Genomic DNA, 20,321 nt, shown 5'->3' on the forward strand with positions numbered 1-20,321 from the left:
AGACTGGATTAAGGAAATGTGGCACATATACACCATGGAATACTATGCAGCCATAAAAAATGATGAGTTCGTGTCCTTTGTAGGGACATGGATGAAACTGGAAAACATCATTCTCAGTAAACTATCGCAAGGACAAAAAACCAAACACCGCATGTTCTCACTCATAGGTGGGAATTGAACAATGAGAACTCATGGACACAGGAAGGGGAACATCACACTCCGGGGACTGTTGTGGGATGGGGGGAGAGGGGAGGGACAGCATTAGGAGATATACCTAATGCTAAATGACGAGTTAATGGGTGCAGCAAACCAACATGGCACATGGATACATATGTAACAAACCTGCACATTGTGCACATGTACCCTAAAACCTATAATAATAAAATAAAAAAAAAGAAAATCTGAAATCCAAAATATGCCAAAAATCTGAAACTATAAGTGCTAACATGACAAGTGGAAAATTCTACATATACGTACTTAACACAGACTTTGTTTTATGCACAAAACTATTTTAATTATTAGCTGGTCGCTATTATGGCTTGTGCCTGTAATCCCAGCTACTCCGGAGGCTAGGTGGGATGATCACTTGAGGCCAGGAGTTCAAGACCAGCCTGGGCAATATAAGGAGACTCTTGTCTCTACAGAAGTAAAAAAATTAGCCAGGTATGTTGGTGCACACCTATAGTCCCAGCTACTCAGGAGGCTGAGGTAGGAGGATTGCTTGAGCCCAGGAATTTGGGGCTGCAGAGAGCTATGATTGTATCACTAAACTCTAAGCTGGGTGACAGGGCAAGACTTTGCCTCTAAAAAAAATAAAATATACAAAATTACCTCCAGGCTGTGTATATAAGGTATATATGGAACATAAATGGGCTGGGCATGGTGGCTTATGCCTATGATCCCAATACTTTGGGAGGCTGAGATAGGAGGATTGCTTGAGGCCAGGCGTTCGAGACCAGCTTGGGCAACATCAAGACCTTCTCTCTACAAAATAATTTAAAACAAAAAAACATAAATCAATTTCGTATTTAGACTTGGTTTCCATCCTTAAGATAATTCATTATGTATATACAAATATTAAAAAATCCAAAGAAAGTCCGAAACACTGATGGTCCCCAACATTTCAGATAAGGGATACTCATTCTGTATTCAGCATTGTGGAAAATGCTTCTCTAATGTATAAACTAGTCTGGAAAATATAGAAAGTTTTAACTTTCTTGATGTAATTTGAATTAGTTCTATGAATGATTCCTTTGCCTGATCTAAGGGAAAAATGGGTCTTTTTAAAAAAATCACTTTTATTTATGCAGGTCATGTATTTCAGGGAAGGGGAGTGAATTTGAAATAAAAAAATCTGGATTTGAATCTCAGTTCTGCCACCTTTGTCTCATTGACCATGACAAAGCTGCTTAATTAACGTCCTTGAGAGGTTTCAGTTTTCTGGTCTGTAAAAAGTAAATACTACAACCACACAGGGTTATTATAAGGCTTAAATAAGAATATGTATAGAAACCCCTAGCACAGTACTTGGCACTTAATCCTTCAGTAAATGTTAATTTACTAGGGATGCTTTTTTTTTTACTTTATGTATTGAGCTGTGCTGGGCCCTATACTGTAAAGCTCTTTTTTACCCTATGAGTTGCATAGCCAACTGCCTGGTTTAAATTCTGCTCCCTCAGTTACTTAGCTATTTTTGACCTTGAGTAGAGTGTTTAGCTTTTCTGAGCCTCAGCTTCCATATTTGTAAGTGGAGATAATAATGGTAACAGCCTCAAAGGATTGTTGTAAGGTTTAAATAGGATAATCAATATTAAGTGTTTCATAGTGATATTTAAACAGTAAAATCAGATTAATGGGATAAGATTAGCATTTTTTAAAGGAATAGAATAGATATTAGCATAATGAACCATTTGTTTCAGTTTTACATGTGTTTGATCATGAACTGAGGAGTGATGTAAAATGTATTTCTTACTGTGGATTGTATTAGAAGTTCCAAAGCTATTGGCTAAATAGTATGTCATCGATAAATGTTAGTGACAATAGAAATATTTAATCTGTAATGGAGATGTACTGTCAAAATAGATATATATTGGTTTGGGAATCCAGTCATACAAATATTTTATCACATTTGCTAGTGAAAAAGTACTTGTATTTTGTACTTTCTAAGAATTTAAACTGAGCTTTTGGTGACTAGGAGATTTGGCCTGAAATGCCGAGACCTGGGGTAGGATTTGGGGAGGGTGGCCTGGATTTCCATGGTGCTGCAGTATCTGGCATATAGTAGGTTCATAAATATTTGTACGATAAATGACTTTATTGTAGCCTCAATTCAGAATTTCTCAACTAGTCAATCTTTAACACCAATCTGATCAATTCGTGGACTGAGATTTACTGTTCTGTTGCATTTCCTTCTCTAATACCTCTCTAAAGCCTCTTATATGTGTTTATCAGCTTAGATGACTTGATTATAGCATTTAGGGTAACATAAGATGATAATTATATAGTATAAGCTAAATATGAATGAAAGGAGGGAGAAAGATGGTCATTTGTGCAAATACAACACCAGGCCAGTTTTCTTTTTGAGCTTGCCCGGATGTTTCACCTACTGAATCCCAGGCACAATAATATTCTTACATGTTTACTTTTCTGATGAGGTCAGAAGGGTTGTAAAATGCCTGCAGGATAGATAAAATTTTTCACTAAATACTTCAGTATGAAAACATTTTGCATCGTAAATAGTATTCTGGAAAGGACACAGGATTGGAAGTTAGTGGATCTGAGTTTGCATACTGGTATTCTGCTACTTAGTAGCTGTGTGGCTTTGGGCAAGCATCTTAAACTCTGTGCCTAAATTGCTTCTTTTTTAGTATGAGGATAATAGGAGCTATTTTGCAGAGTTGTGAGGATTAAATGAAATGATATGTGTAAACTGCTTATAGAAAGTAAATACCTAATAAATGTTAGCTGTTATTATATGCAGTCATTCATTTTGTACACCCTCATGGAGCACATACCACAAATTTGTGCCAAGCACTCTGCCAGGTGCTAGGGATACAAAGATGAGTAAGACACATACCTCTGTGAAAGAATGTTAAGCTAAAGCTGTCCAGGTGTGGTGGCTCATGCCTGTAATCCCAGCACTTTGGGAGGCCGAGGCAGGCAGATCACTTGAGGCCAGGAGTTCGAGACCAGCCTGGCCAACATGGTGAAACCCTGTCTCTGCTAAAAACACACACACACAAATTAGCCAGGCGTGGTGGCACATGCCTGTAATCCCGGCTACTCAGGAGGCTGAGGCAGCAGGATCGCTTGAACCCAGGAGGTTGAGGCTGCAGTGTGCCTCCAGCCTGGATGACAGAGTGAGACCCTGTTTCAAAAACAAAAACAAAAACAAGAAACAAAAAAAACTGAAGCTGCCAGTTTATCCCAGATTGATAACTTAAATAAGGCTAGTATTAGATATTTTAATTTTAAAGATCCCTAGTTTTTAGGCTAAGTAAAGATGCTGTTTGTATATCAGATTCAACTTACCCATTGAACTCTTTTGTGCTTATATTATATACCTACCCTGGGGTACCTTGGAAGTCTTTCTTGGTGACTTTATTAAAAGCAGTTTTGGTAATGTGGTAGGACAAAGAAAAGGCCCTAATAGAGTGGCTGAAGGTGAGAATTAGAAATGAGAAAGCAAGGCCGGGTGCGGTGGCTCACGCCTGTAATCCTAGCACTTTGGGAGGCCAAGGTGGGTGGATCACTTGAGGTCGGGAGTTTGAGACCATCCTGGCCAACATGGTGAAACCCCATCTCTACTAAAAAATAAAAAAAAATTAGCCAGGCATGGTGGTACATGCCTGTAATCCTAGCTACTTGAGAGGCTGAGGTGGGAGGATTGCTTAAACCTGGGAGGCAGAGGTTGCAGTGAGCCAACAGAGGGAGACTCCATCTCAAGACTGGGTGACAGAGACTGGACGACAAGAGTGAGACTCCATCTCAAAAAAGAAATGAGAAAGCAGAAACAGTGAATATAATATTTAGACAATTCTTTGGAGGAATTCGCAGTAATGGGGGCAGATAAATGGGTCAGTACCTACAGCTGGGACAAGAGCCCAAGAATGTTTTCTTTTTAAGATAGACGATATCAAGTCATGTTTGTATTTTAGATTTGTGTATTATCATAGTAGAGAGGAAGAAATTGATGGTGCTGGAGAGAGTGGAGGAAATGGAATGAGCTAAGTCAATGAAGAGGTGAAGGAAGATGAGGTCTGAACACCTGTGGAGGTATTGATCTTATACATTAATAGGGATGTTTCTCCCATTCTGATTACTTTGTACTCCCTGCTCTCTATTTTTGGACAATTTTTCTTTTTCTTTTTTTTGTTCTAGTCAAAGAGGAATATTTTTGGGCAATTTTAATTGTTTGAAAGTTTTCTTTTTTAGTGAATCAAAATCTGCTTCCCTAGTTTCAGTATTCAAGTATTTAGAGACCATGATTACTTGTAAGTTTTTAGATTAAACTTGTCATATTCATCTCTTTGTTCTGTTTTTTTTTTTCCTTCCCCAAGATTCTGGTCATACCATACTACTCAGAGTTCTTGGAATATCGTAAGCTTTTTGAAGCCTTTCTGATATTCCTCACCAATGATTATTCTGCCTGGAATATTCTTCCCTCTTATCTATCTGGCAAATTTATACTCATCCTTCAAGACCCAGGTGAAACATAAGTGCTTGGTAAAATGTTTTCTCACTCAAATGTGAGTTGATTATTCCTTCATTTTTGCCACTGTTTGAATGTGAATCCCTCATTTCACTGGATTAAAGTTATTTATTTATATGTCTGTCTCTGGCACTATACTGAGCTCTTTGAGGTCAGGGATTATGTCTTTATGTATTCAGCACTTAATATGGTATCTGGAATGTATTAGACACTCAGTAAATATTTAATGAAGGAAAAGTTCCTAAAAAGCTGGAAATTATATGTCATGATTCCTTAACCATTCTAGTCATCTTTAAATATGCCACTCAGAAAACCTGATACTTTAATGCCTGACCAGAGCCAGGTATAATATGACTTACTGTCTTCCCATCTGAGCGCTAAATTCTTATTAATGATGCCAAAGGTTGTATTGGCAGGCAGAACAAAAATTGCTCTTTTTTATTTTTTGCATGAACTTCCATCATGCCAGTCTTTCTCCTCACATGTATGTACAACTAAATTTTTAAGCCCGAAGACAACTTATGTTCAATTTTGGTGTTTATGGACTTATTTTCCCTTCCTTCTGTTTTGCCATTTCTCTTGTAATTTTCTAGTGTTTAGTTCTATAAAACTATTATAATGCAACCTCAAAAGATTGGACTCTATTAAAGTTGATGATAATGAGACTTTGACTTTAATAAATTCACCTTTGCCTTAATTATAAAGAAAAACTTTACAAAATTCAGCTACCTTCAGAAAACGAATTCTTTTAAAGACCATAGTGCAAAATGATGCTGTCATGAATCTCATTGGTTCATTCAGCAAAAAAAAAAAAAAAAATAAGCCATTGTCTGACACTGAGACACATACCTAGAGATCATCCCTAACTTCAAGTTAGGAAGTCAGAGGCAAAGTCAAGTAATTATAACACAAGTAGTAAATGTTACTGCAGTTGAGATAAGTGCAGAATGCCATGAGGGCCTACAGAAGCTAACGTAATTCTCTCTGGGTTAGTGGGAAAACTGCAAAGGAGAGAGCAGTGAACAGGGTTTTGGAGTATGAATAGCAAATCATAGTGAAAAGGGAAGAAAATCATTCTGGGAGGAGGAAGTGGCATATATAAAGTCCTAGTGGAGGCAGGGTATGGCATATCTAGGAATAGGGAGATGTGTAAGGGCTAGGGAGAAAAGGAGTATTGAAGTAATAGTAGAAGATTGGCTGAAGTGGCAGATTGGGTCCTGTTTACAAATCTTGGAGGCAGTGGGAAGCCAATAAAAGTTATTAAGTGGAAGGGTGGTAGGGTCAGTTCTCTTTATAAAGAAAGGAAAGCAATGTTAAAGATGGAAAGACAGAGTCTAAGAGACAGGGAGGCCAGTTACTTACCATTGAATGTCCACAATCTATACCAAGTAGGTATTGGAGGATTAGGTGAGATAAACAACTGTATTGAGGTAAGTGCTACTCCCATTTTATGAATGAAGAGACAGGCTTAGTAAAGATAAATACTGGTAGGCACATAGTCACTAGGTGACTGCAGGTCTGTCTGGTTCCAAATCCTGCATTCTTTTTAATTCTGGTATCATTCTACCTTGTGGACTAACAGGAATAATTCTTTGCCTCAAACAGGGAAAAACTTAATTCCAAAGGATTTTGTACCATGGTGGTGGTGGATGTGGTAGTGGGGCAACCACAGGGGCTTGGTCTGCCTAGGATAAAAGGCCATAAGGTCCAAAACCTTCATCTTAGCAGCATTCCTATGTGTGTGTTTGATTCTGTGACCTCCTTTATCGTGTGCCTCTTGCTGCTTTGACTGTGCTGATCCAGTGTGGGTTACCTAACAACAAAGCCTTGTTGTTGGGGCCATTTCTGGATTCAACAAGAAACCTTATTCTCTTTGACTCTACTCTTACCTGATACCTGCTTTTGCAAATCCTGTTGGTCTCTGTTGTCTAAAATTTTTTTTTTTGAGACAGGGTCTTGCTCTGTCACCCAGGTTGGAGTGCAGTGGCACAATCAAGGCTCACTGCAGCCTTGACCTCCCACCTTAGCCTCCTGAGTAGCTGCGACTATAAATAGGCACCACCATGCTTGGCCAATTTTTTATTTTTTGTGCAGATGGGGTCTCATTATGTTGCCTGGGCTGGTCTCAAACTGCTAATCTCAAGAGATCCTCCTGCCTTGGCCTCCCAAAGTGATGGGATTACAGGCAGGAGCTACCACGCCCAGCTTCAACTGTCTTAATTTGTCTTTCTCGCTTATCCAGAGATAAGCAAACTACAGTCAGCAGGCCAGATGCAGCTTCATCTTAGCTCGTGAAAGCTTTGCCTCTCCTTCCCAGCCCTGTTCTTTCTCCTGTGGACTCTTAACTGCAGTGTTTGTTTGTAAGATTCATTTGGCAGTTGTTTATTTTGTGACATTGCATCTGTCATCGTCTCCCTAGTTATTTAAAACTATTTTTAAAGCTTTTTATGATTTAGTCTTAGCTAATAAACTGCATTATAAACGTTTTGGGGAAAGAGTTTCATGCCTTTTCTTTTTATATTTTCTCGTTCTACAGCACCTCGCTTCTTCCTCATTGCTCATTCCCTCTTTAATCTACTGATCTTTGGTGACTGTTTCTATCATTCTTACACATTTATGTATGATAACTTGATATGTTATCACGAATTTTTTTTCCATTTGTGAGTTCTACGATTATGTCACTGTTTCTTTTTCCAGTATGTTATTGCTGTTTCTGTGTTTAATGGTTTTTCGTGTTTGAGATTATAAGGTATACTTAATCTGGTGATGTTGTTCCAAACCCCTATCAGTTCCAGTGGGGATGACACCAGGTTCAAGAGGCCAAAGAAGAGACTTAGCCAGTAAACGAGACATGGAGTTTTCCTGGGGGCTTTACATACAGGGAGAGACTCCAGTGGTGGCGGGCTGGGCGGGAGAACTGCAGCCACTTTCAAAAGGCCTGCAATTTCTATAGTATTTTTACGTAGCACCCTTTATCTAACAACCTCCACCTGGCACCCTTCATTCAACTCAAAAGTCAGGACCTCTATGTCCCATATGGCCCATGTTCCACTGGACAGGGGCTCAGATGTTCCTCACAGACAAGGAATGAATTTCTGAGTTGGCCACTCCCAGATTCCCTAGCTTGGAACACACAACACATTCAGATGTGTCCACCATATCGGTTATTCTCAGGGTATGCTGAAGTTATTGCTATCAGGTGCATTTACCATACAGGTGACTTGCATCTTTCACTAACCTAAGCAGTTTCCCATCTTATGAAAGCAATACTGCATATTATTAAAAGTATACAATTTTAGTGACTGAATAATAGTACAAGTGTATGGTCTGTCCATAATTAGCCTAACCGTTTTCTCAGTATTGGACAGTTAGGTTATTCTTGATTTTTATTTTGCAATTGTTAACAATGTTGCAATGAAAATATTTTTATGTAAAAGTTTTGCTATATTTCAGATAACTCTCTTAGATCGATTCCTAGAAATTAAATTACTGGATCAAATGTTACATGGCATTTCTGTTTGATTAGTACTTTGCCAAAGAATAGTTTAAAAACACAGTAGTAGTAGTACTACTACTACCATAGTAGTAATCAGTGGTGTAAATTATGGAACCTAAGTGAGCAGCCTTAAAATTTGATGCTAAATTTTATTAACTTAGTTTAACTTTCTCTCTGTGTATTTCCTCTTGTTCCCAGGTAAACACTCTTTATATTGCCTATTGTAAATTGTTACTTGTCTTAGGCAAGGGGGTAGGTGAAAATTGCATTTGTTGAAGACAGTCGGTACTCGGCTATCATCTATATTCTTGGAGAATCAGAAGGAGTAAACCAAAAAATAGTAGATAAAATGGGAAACACTTTAGTTTGGTTTTATTTTTATTTTATTTTATTTTTTGGGGGGGTTCAATTCTAGCTGATTTTATTTTCTTCTCAAAAAAAGTTATTTACAATAGTTTGGTTTTAGAATACATTTGTGGTTCACTCCTGTATTTCTACCTTATTACTTTTAAATGGTGCATTTATTTTAAACATTTAAGTTTCTCCTTTCACTTATTTCATTTGACAGTGGTTGTTCAAGGTTTAGTGGATAGTATCAGCAGGTAAATTTGATTGGCTGCTTTTTTTTGGGAGATGGGGTTTCCCTACTTTGCCTGGGGTTGGCCTCAAACTCGCTGTACTCCCACTCTAGCTTTCTGAGTAGCTGGGACTACAGGCATGTGCTACTGTGCCCGGCTAAGCAGGTAAATATGAGATTAATATGGATAATTGCCTTGTTTCTTGTGTATCTTTGCACTTAACATATGTTTCATTGTAAAAGATGTGCTTTGTTTCATTGCCTGCCTTTTGCTGTTGTGCACCTCCACCTCTTGCAGTACTTAGGTATTTAGTTTTATAACTCTTTTGACATTCTATAGTTGTTTCACCCAAGTATGTTTTTCCTTTCCTTGTAAGATTGTAAACTTATTTAGGACTTGGATTACCCGTGTTCTGCTTTTTATTATGTCCCTTTCTTGACTCTCAAAGAATGGTCTCTACTTTTGTTTTCTTCCTCGCTGTTCATTCCCTCTTTACTCTCTTAATCTATGGTGACTATATCTTTAAATCTCATCTATCCAGCATTACTGCCCACCTACCCTGCTCCAGTCCATCTGACACAACATAGTCATTTCTGCCTTTGCTCGTGAAGTTTCCTTTGCCAGAAATGGCTTTTTCCTTGCTAGTACTTGTTCTTAATGCCTAACATAATTCACCTCCTCCAGGAAGCCTTGTCTTTAAGAATTCAGCCTCATTGATCCTTGATCCTTTCCTCAGATTTACTTATGTATGCACGCTTGCCTTATGATGTGCATCATTTCATACTTTAAAAAATGGTTTTAATTTTTGGCTTGTAGTTTCATCATGAAAATCTTATCTTCTCCACTGCTTATGAAGTATGTAGATTTTGCTTCTGGCTATGATGAAGCAGATTGTAGCAGACAAAAACTCCTGTTGAGAATAACTAGAAAAGCTTGATTTAAAAAAATCTATATGAAGGCATTGTAAGTTGCCAAGGCAGCCAGGATTTCAGACATTTGTGGATTCTTGGCAAAATGAGAGTGCAGCTATTAAGAGGCAAAAACGTCAGCGGTGCTTTCTTCATGAGACTGAGGATACGAAAATTGTAGTTTAGAGCTGCCAAGGCAACCAGAACCTGAGGGTCCAAGATCCCAAAGAGATGTATAGCCTCTTGCCCTCTCCACCTGCTTCCTCCCTACCTAGCTCCCAGGGTGTTTGCTGATTGTTAACTGTGCGGGGTAAAAGGCTAAGAAGCCTCACAGAAAGCTACTGAAAAGCAAGGCAGACTCTAACAGTTCTCCAGTGTTGAGGAGAAAAAGTTCATGATCTTTCAAGGAAGATAGGCTTGGAAAACACTGATCTCAGTTGGATCCTTGGAGGGCTACAAACTAGGGGAGAATGAACTGTACAAGCTTTATACTGCAGCCGTCTTTGAGTCAGCTCATGTCATGTTTGGATTGTGAAGTGATCTGTCCCCTCATTCTAACTGCCTATCAGAGAAGGTGGTGGATCCTCTGTAGGAATATAACATCACCTAGGGCCTTTATAGTTTTTCATACACAATGAGTGACATTCTAACAAAAATTACAGATAAACCCAGAGACCAGAAGAGGAATAAAACCAGACAGTACAGAAATAGATCCATGTGTGTCCCCATCATCTAATTATTTAATCAGTCTTTATTTGAAAGACATTTAGGTTGTTCCCAGTCTTTAGTATGGCGAGTAATCAGCAGTGAACATTCTTGTATGTATATATTTGTACATGGTGATAGAGATGGAAATTAGCCTTTTATTATATGTGTGGCAAGTACTTTTTCCAAGTTCATCTTTTGGCTTTGTTTTATTATCTTATGCTTTGTACAAATTTAAACTGAGTTTTAAGGATGAGTTGTTTTTAGCTTCCTATGAAGCGGCTGTGGAGAGTTAAGTGTGGAAAGTGAGGGCATTTCAGGCAGAGGCATAGAGGCAGAAATAGCATGGTTTAGGGCAAGAACCATAGTTGTTGATGGAATGTAAAATAGGCAGGGAATGAAGTGGTATGAAGATGAAGAGGTAGGCAGATCCACGCCATATAGATCAGGGGTCCCCAACCCCTGGGCTATGGACTGGTACCAGTCCATGGCCTATTAGGAACACAGCCACACAGCAAATGAGTGGCAGCATTATATTCTCATAGGAGCACGAACCCTATTGTGAACTGTGCATGCAAGGGATCTAGGTAGGCTGTGCTGTCCTATGACAAGCTAATACCTGATGATCTGAGGTGGAACAGTTTCATCTTGAAACCATCTGCTCCCCCCGCAACCCCTACAGCAGTCAGTGGAAAAACTGTCTTCCAGCAAACTGGTCACTTGTGCCAAAAAGGCTGGGGACCACTGATATGGATGGCCCCTTATGTCATGTTGAAATATAAGTGGTACAGCATCAACTCTTGTGATTACAGAAAATTATCTCTGTGTGTTTAAAGAAAACACATTAGTCCTCAGTTAACCGTTTTATAACAGATATTAGTATAACTATATTACATATAACTATATATTTGTGTAGTGCTAAATAATTTGGCAAACAGCAGTTTACAAGCTTTTGAATTCATCATTAATTTAATCTTGTCTATAGTTCTGATATATGGTTGTATTATTACCAAGTTACACATGAGGAAATCCACGTGCAAAGAGTTTTTTTTTTTTTTAATTTGTTCAAAAACAAATAGTTAAGTGGGACTATTCAAATGAGTATCTTGGTCTTAGGACTCAGTAAGTCCAAAATTCTTTCTCATTCTGCTGCAGTCATAGAAAATGAATGTACAGGGTAAAAACTCACGCATACTCAGGTACCAAGGGTTGCTTTCCTTCGGATTTGAGAGTTTTTGGGATAGCATCTTCCCATCACAGTTGAGTGAGGTTCTTTTTTAAATTTTGCATTGAGTGTGGATGCTTTGGCAATGACACTTCATTCCTGATGGTTTGATGCAATTAGCAACATGCCTATCTTGTAGTTTTTTTTTTTGCCTTTATTAATAAGCAGTCACTCCGGCTGAGAGAAAATCCTTTTTCAGGAAGGATCTTCAGGGAACTATAGCTGTTCCTATAATTCACATAAGATTCATTTTAGGTCACTGGCCACAGGTACATGTCATTCTTAAGGCATCATATCCTTAGAGAGTTTCTCTTTCTGTTAAGTATAGTAATAGTCAAAGGATAGGCATTAAGAAAGTGCTTCAACCATTAGATTCATTTATGAATGCTAAGATATTCAGTATCTCAGTGACACCTGAAGTAGTTTCCAGCATTTCTGTTCTGTGAGGTGAGGGAAGGGTGAGTTGTTGTTTCTGTGCTACTAAACACTTAAAAATCCCTGTAAAAGCTGGTAGAAGGATTGGTAGCTTTGTGACTAACTCCTCTGGACCAAGGAAGATGATGTTGCCTTTCCTGGTTCTGACTTGACATCTTGTTGCTCTGCTTTGTGGTGGGGTAGTATTGCTGTCATTTCACCCACAATTTCCTCTTTTGGGGTGGAGGAAGCTGACATGTGACCCCAGGAAGGAAAGGGAAGAGAAAATTAAGAAAAGTCTTACATCAGCAGTAACAATTGTTTTATTATATGTGATTGTTCTTTCTTTATTAAATATGTGGGAAACCGAAAGGTTCATAATGACTGTCTTGGCATAATTGATACTGTTGAATGCATACATGTTCTCCATTCACCTTTAAGAGATGTTATGAGACTTTGATTTAAAAGGGGGAGATCTTCATTTTTCTGGCCTTTTCCTGGTTCCTTTCTCATAATAGTCCAGGTGGATTGAAACACCACATTTCACAAGGCTTCAAATAAATTATTTTGATGTTATACATACTCTTAATATAAGTTTGAAATCCTAATAGCATTTTACCTATAATATTATACTTTAATGGAGATTTAAAAAATTTAGAGAATTTTGAGTAGGAAATAAAAGTGAAATCAAAATATTGTTACTGAATCACTAACTTTAGAAGTTATCTGATGTGTTGCCTTCATTTCTGAGATTGAAACTATGATCTAAAGAGATTTTCAGTTCATGACATGTGTTGTATGTGTGTGTTGGGAGGTCTCCAAGACCACCCACAGGTTCACTGATTTGCTAGGGGGACTTAAAGGACTCAATACATAGTTGTATTCTGTGCTGTGATTTATTACAGTGAAAAGACACCGAGCAAAATCAGTAGAGGGAGAAGGTGCGTGGGACAAAGTCTGGGGAAAACCAATCACAAGCTTCTGAAGTCCTCTCTCAGTGGAGGCACACAAGGTGTGCTTAATACCCTAGCGAGGAGTTGTGACAACATGTGAAATGTTCTCAACCAGGGAAACTCGTTAGAGACTTAGTGATTGGGGTTTATATTAGCTGATCACATAGGCACCCTCTACCTAGCATGTGCCAGAATTTCAGATTACCTTCAGGAAAGCAGATGTTTGGCATAATTATATTGTTTCTGTAGTTTAGGTACAGTGAACAACTCATCAGTTAAGGATGGTGGGAACCCTCCTAACATCCAAGTTTCTAGGCACCAGCCAAGGGCAAGCCTTGGAAGCAGGCCTTTTTAAGGATAGACATCTTCTCCCACTGATGTGTTAGAAAGAAAGAAAAGGATAGACAGGCCTGCTGTGTCAACTCTTTTCTGCTGTGTATGTGTGCACTTGTGCATATGCATGCATGCAACATTTAGCATAGAGTGTGCTTTTCATTAAACGTTAGCTCTTTTTACTTATTTATTATGGGGATTCTTCATTGGTTACTACTACTGTTACTTTTAATTGTGGTCTTCCACATTCCTATGAGGTAGCTTGGCCTGTATTTTGATCCCCATTTGATAGACAGGAAGACTAAGGCAAAGAGAAGCTTCAACATGTGTTTATATATATATATGTTGTATATATGTATGTTGTATATATTATATATAAAATTTCCCAAGGCTCCATCATTCAAGTTTTCACATTTCTAAATACTCTCACTTAATTGACAGAGCAGGTATCTGAACCTAATGTTACGTTCTTTTTGCAAGCCCACAAAAAAAAGTGAGGATTTTTTTTTTCCTTCTTAGCATTTTTAGAGGGTACTGCTAAGGTAGAACGTAGGATTAAATGCTTAAGTTAATATCACTTTGGACCAATTCACAACCTTTTATGCTTAACTGTTTCAGTATTCAAGAAGTACTTTACTTTTCTACGTAATTTTTGAGCTTTTGGGCATGGTGTCATTTAATGTAGCACAGTCCTGTTGGGGCAAAAAATGATCCTTAAAGCATTAAACATTGTTCATCTTAATCCAACTAAACTGATTAATATCAGTACTAATTTTGGTGACTATAAATTTGTACCCTACCTCTACCCCTGCACATCACCTTTTGCAGTCAAACAAGCCAGAGGCATAGTACGATTTCAGTCATTATGCTGAGTTCCTGCTTGGTCTTATATGAACCTTGAGATTTCTTAATAAATATCTCAAAGTGAATTTAACTTTTCATGTAATATATGTATCAAAGTAGTTGGAACATTATCTTTGTTTCTTTCTTTGTTTTTTGAGACAGAGTCTTGCTCTGTCCCCAGGCTGGAGTGCAGTGGCACGATCTCAGCTCACTGCAAGCTCTGCCTCCCAGGTTCACACCATTCTCCTGTCTCAGCCTCCCGAGTAGCTGGGACTATAGGCACCTGTCACCACACCTGGCTAATTTTTGTATTTTTAGTAGAGACGGGGTTTCACCGTGTTAGCCAGGATGGTCTCGATCTCCTGACCTTGTGATCCGCCTGTCTCGGCCTCCCAAAGTGCTGGGATTACAGGCGTGAGCCGCCATGCCTGGCCTGTTTCTTTTTTTTTTTTTTAAGAGTTGAAGTCTTGCTCTGTTGCCTAGGCCCAGTCATGGCTCAGTACAGCCTCAAACTCCTGGGCTCAAGCAGTCCTTCTGCCACAGCCTCCTGAGTAGCTGAGACTATAGGTGTGCGCCGTCATGCCCTGCTAATTGTTGGGGTTTTTGTTTAATTTTTGTTTGTTTGTTTTTTGCAGAGATGAGGTCTGTCTGTGTTGCTCAGGCTGGTCTCGAACATCTGACCTCAAGAGATCCTCTCACCTTAGCCTCCCAAATTGCTGGAATTATAGACATGAGCCACCACACCTGGAGATTATCTTTGTTTCTTATCGATTGTACTTGCAAGTAAATTGAACCAAACCACAATTTAAAGAATGCTGTCCCACCAACACCAGAGACAATTTTATACTCAGTAAATTCTGCTGCATGCCACTGTACTGGCTAAAATAGTTTGCAAAGTGTTTTTACTCGTATTGCACTCATCTGATCCTTATAATAACCTGTGATAGGTATTCTGATTTTACAGAAGAGGAAGTTGAGACTGACTTATCCAAGGCTCTGAACCTTCTAAGTTGGGGATCAGGCTTACTGTGTAAAAAATGAAGATGTTAAGCTCTTGAGACATTTTGTACTAAATATCAGTGAAGTATTTTGGAGAAAGCAAATTCTCCAACAGTAAGTGAGAATTACCATTTCTACCAGGCTATTGCTAAAATATTTTTGGTTTCTTGTGTTGGGTAGTATACTTATTTATAAGCCTGAATAAGATTATGATCCTTATGTTGCTTCTCAAATAAAAATAAAGATTTAGAATTTTTAAAAAGTAGATCTGAGAAGAATCTTATGCATTCTACCAGAAGAAAATATGATGGAGTTTGTTATTGTATCTTGGCCTAAAGGAAAGTCTTTCCAAATATAATAAAAAATGCAGAAGCCATAAAAGAAAAGTTTGATTAATATAACTACATAAAAATAACCACTATAAACAAAGTCAACACAAGTGATAAACCGGGAAGAGTATTGCTAGTCATGTAACATAAAGCTAATTTTTCTTAACAAATCAAGAAAAAGTTAATACAAGTAGGAGTAAGGAAATGCATATGCATTTCATATCAAAGGAAATGCAAATTACTCTTAACCATATAAAAATACTCAATTTCACTCATAAAATATAAGCATATAAAATGCAAAATTTCATCTGTTAGATTAGCAAAGCGAAAAGATTTCAGCACTCATGGTGTTGGAAAAGATGTGAGTGGATCAGCTTCTCGGGAGGCCTAAGGCAGGGGGGATCTCTTGAGGCTGGGAGTTTGAGGCCATAGGTCACTATGATTGTGCCTGTGAATAGCCACTGCACTCCCTTATGGGCAACACTGTGAGACCTCATCTCTAAAAAAAGTGAAAAGGAGGTGTGAGGAAATGGCACTCCCATGCATTGCTGGTGGGACTATAAATTGATACAGGCTTCATGACAGGGGCAATTTGGTGTTCCTTTCAAAAAGCACATACTCTTTGACCCAGGGATTCTGATTCTAGCAGTTTATCCTATGGATACACCTGCAGACATGTAAAATGATATATATGCAAGATATTCATTACAGCATTCTTTCAGTAGTCTCTGGAGATTTAAACTCACCTTGTTGCCTGTATTTAGAACTTTTTATTCTTAATATAATTTTATCTTCTCTCTTTTTTTCTTAATCAGTTTTATTAGAGACTGATTTATTGGTTATTTCAAGGTACCATGTAAAAAATTGAATCAGCTAGGGTTGTTAGTTGCAATCGACAGAAATCTACTCTGGCAAATTTAATCAGAAAAGGAATTTATTGAAAAAGAATATTAGGTAGCCCAAAATTACCACCTCAGTAGGTAGAAAACTAGGCTTGGAAAATGGCATCCAGGATCAAAGATCAAAATCTGTGTAATACAAATTCTTTGAAATTTTTTGAAGCATCTTTATGACCTAATGTATCATCAATATTTTAAATTGTTTGCCTTAAGAGATATATATTCTATTCATTGGGGGTTTATATATCCATAAACATACACACACACACACACACACACACACACACACGACCACATTAATTTTATTGTTCAATTTTTCTGTATTTTTGCCACCTTTTGGTCTGCCTGATCCATTATGTTTTTTTTTTATTTTTTTATTTTATTTTATTATTTTTTTTTGAAACAGTCTCACTCTGTCACCCAGGCTGGAGTACAGTGGCATGATCTTGGCTCACTGCAACTTCCGCCTCCTGTGTTCAAGTGATTGTCCTGCCTCAGTCTCTTGAGTAGCTGGGATTACAGGTGCCCACGACCACACCCAGCTAATTTTTTTGTATTTTTAGTAGAGATGGGGTTTCACCATGTTGACCAGGCTGGTTTTGAACTCCTGGACTCAAGTGATCTGCCTGCCTCGGCCTCCCGAAGTGCTTGGATTACAGGTGTGTGCCTGGCCTGATCTATCTGTTTTTAATTGCAGTGTTTTAAAAAATTTCTTTCATTAATTTTTGATTAATTTCTCCATATAGTCTTATTAATTTTTGCTGTGTTGTAGGTTCATACAGGTTTTATTGTTACATCTTCTTGATGGGTTGCTCTTGTTTTAAAAAGAGATAGTAAGGAAGACTTTATTCAAGGAGGGCCACTATAATGGGGTTTGTAAAAGGGGAGAGAGTGGGCTCAACTCTAGATGGGTTACCTTTTTAATCATTATGTATTTCCTTCTTGATTCCTGTTAAAGCTTTTCTCCCTGCTTTGCCACGCACTAGCTCTGTAACCTTGGGCTAAGTCATTTAATCCCTCAGTTTTCTTACTGTAAAATGGGCATAATACCTACCTTATCAAGTGGGTGAAGGTGATGGAATGTTTGCCTTCCAAACCTAGGGTCTAACAATTCTGTAGTGGTTGGGAAAGGTTTATGTTACTGTTTTCTATATTTGCTTTAGGTCCGGTGTTTCTATCTAAATATCTTCTACATTACTCAGTGTATTAATTAAGAGAGTCTTTCTAAAATAGTTGATTCATCTGTGAGGGAAATGCAGAGAAAAAAAGAAGATAGTTGAGACAACTGAAAAAGGACAAAAGGCAACTTTTTGGGGAGACTTTTCTATAACGAATATTTACCAACCTCAGTGGGATGTAGATTTATTAGTAAGTCTTAAAAATTAATATATATTTAGACCACCAAATATACATTGAGGGTATAAAGAAGTGTCAGAAGGAGACAGAAGTGTATACTTTCCTCTACGTTTTTGATAGTATTTAAGACTTATCGTTTATTCTGTTCTTAGCTTTGATTTTTATCATCTATTTATATAACCCACATGTATTGTGCCTCCTATGCGTCTTCCTAGAAAGTCCTCTTAAAAAGTATTTTCTTTTCCCTTTCTTTCAGACTTTATATTCAGAGCACCAATCAAAGTAAGCAAGCCCGTGGAACTTCGTGAGGAATATGAAAGCTTGAGAAAGGTATAGTATTATCATGTCATTCATTTTCTTAAAGTAGATTGAAATAATGACATTAACGAATGCTTAATGGGAATCTTGATCTACCAGGTTTTAAAAAATTTATAATGCAGAGCCTTTCTTCACACTACCTTATACCAGCCTAGTTAGATTTGGAGCTATAATGGCAGTAGAGTAAACCTTAACCCAAGATTCCCTTTTTAGTTGTCTTTTCAAAGATGAAGATGTAGTTCACAGAGCCTGTCCCATGCCAGCTGCAGTAACTGGCCACCAGAGAAGTATTCTGGGTACTTTTAACAGGTGCCCTTGCTAATAATTGCTTATATTATTTTTCTTTATCTCACAAGGTTCTTCTAATTACATGTAGCTGGTGTTACCCATTATTGCTCACTCCGTTAAATACTCCAAAAGAACTGTCATGTAGGTCAGTAAGGGGATAGTGAAATAATTTCCTAGTTAGAAAACATTTACCATTGGGAAAGCTTTTATCTGTGTCCGTATCATCTTATTTATGATGTTTTCAAACTAATTGTTTGGGAATCACCTAGAGAATTAAGACTTAAAAAAGGCTGGTAATAAGAAGTATGTTGCTAGATGTGTGTCATTCTTTCCCAGCCCTCTCCCTGCACCATCATTCCTCACTCAGCTTTATAATTGATTAATCATTCTACATGTGGGCATCTAATATTTTATAAATGTAAGTGATCCACTTAATCTGGATCAAGCATCATCATAAGATAGAGGCGAGACAATAATGCTATTGTCACAGGATCCTTGGGGTGTCGCTTTGCCAGCTGGAAACCTCTGTGGCTGGTGGTGCCTTTGCCCAAGTTTTGCTCAGGCCTGCTGGGCTCATTCTGCCCACTTGTCCTGGCAGGCCATGCTCAGCTCACACTACCAGCCCGGATCCCACGCCTGCTAAAGGTGAGCCAGGTGCAGAGGGGAGGGGTGTGTGAGCAAGGGAGCATGGGGTCCAGCTGCTGTGCACAGCCAGGCATGCTGGCTGCGGCTGCGCGGGGAGCTCCAGGTGCTGGCATGGGCACTGGCTCCTGTGAGGCTGTGGCTGGACCAGGACTACTGCAAGTGGCTTCCACTGCTCGCACTGGGGAGCTTGGTGGTGCCTGTAAGCTTGGAGATGCCAGGAACTGCAGAGTCCCAAAGAGGGTGTCATAGCCCTGGCTTGGGAGCACCTCAGTCTGGGCTCCCTGAAGGGCCGCAGCTCTTCTCTCTTTTCTTGTTGCCCACAACATGGTGAGTGAGGGACGTGTTTCAGCCGTTTGTGTTACAGCTCTTTCTGTCCTGCCATTCGGCGGGTCCCAAGTTCTTGTCCTGCGTCCAGAAAGAAAGAGGTACGTGGACAACTGGAGGGTGAGTACGGCGAAGAGAAGCTTTATTGAGTGACAGTAGAGCTCAAGAAACTGAAGTGGGTAGCTCCTTTCCACAGGCAGGTCGTCTGGACGTCTACTCAGCTCTCAGCTGAGAGGAGATCCACAGTAGGTAGCTCCCCTACACAGGCAGGTCATCCCCATGTCTGGCGGAGTCTGGCTGAGTCCAGGGCTTTTATGGGCTTCAGAGGGGAGGAAGTGCATACCGATTGGTCCATGGGCAGGCCTGGAAAAAGCACTGTAAGTTCTCACTCCAGTCTGCAGAACTGGCAGCCCAGCCCCTGGCTTCAGGTCATACCCAGCTTGAAGGTGGATCTGCCCCTTTCTGCCCAGGAGCCTGTCTACTTCCTGCCACCATCAACCTGCCCTGTACAGTACCCACAGTGCCCAGGCTGTGCCATGGGGCACCTGCAGGCCTGTGCCAAGCTGCTCTCAGCACCCCCACAGCCTTCCTCCTGTCCTCTGGGGTGCCCAAAGTCCGGAGGGGGCTGAGGTGGCAGGGCGCTGGCATGTCAGCACCACCCTGAGTCTGCTCCCACCCAGTTGGGTAGTGACAGCGCCTCCCTCGGTCACAACTTTCCTTTGAAATCGGCATGGGTGCTGGGAGTAGGGAGAGGCCAGGCAGTGGGAGCAGGCACTTCCGAGCCTGTGAGGGTGGGGGATGGAGGTGGAGGTGCATCCTGGGCCCCCAAGAGCACAGGGATGCCTGTAGCCATGGCTGGGTGGTTACAGCTACACCCAGTATGGGAGGGATCCTGCCCCTTCAACTTGGAAGGGGGCATGGCTCCTACCTGTTCCTGGCTCCAGTGGACTCCTGCCAGCTCCATGGAGCGTACAGCCCCAGCTGTGCCTTTCCCACT

General features: G+C 39.5%; 1 protein-coding gene across 1 annotated transcript in view; it reads left to right on the forward strand.

The window, feature by feature from the left end:
* RNF169 (ring finger protein 169) overlaps window positions 1-20,321 on the forward strand; it is a 90,062-nt gene that overhangs the window by 17,087 nt on the left and 52,654 nt on the right. Inside the window, exon 2 of the mRNA XM_032166940.2 lies at window positions 18,006-18,079. Coding sequence (XP_032022831.1) covers window positions 18,006-18,079 — 74 coding nt within the window. The remainder of the gene's footprint in view (window positions 1-18,005; window positions 18,080-20,321) is intronic.

Source organism: Hylobates moloch, unplaced genomic scaffold, assembly GCF_009828535.3.
Source record: "Hylobates moloch isolate HMO894 unplaced genomic scaffold, HMol_V3 SCAFFOLD_11, whole genome shotgun sequence".
Lineage (NCBI taxonomy): Eukaryota > Metazoa > Chordata > Mammalia > Primates > Hylobatidae > Hylobates > Hylobates moloch.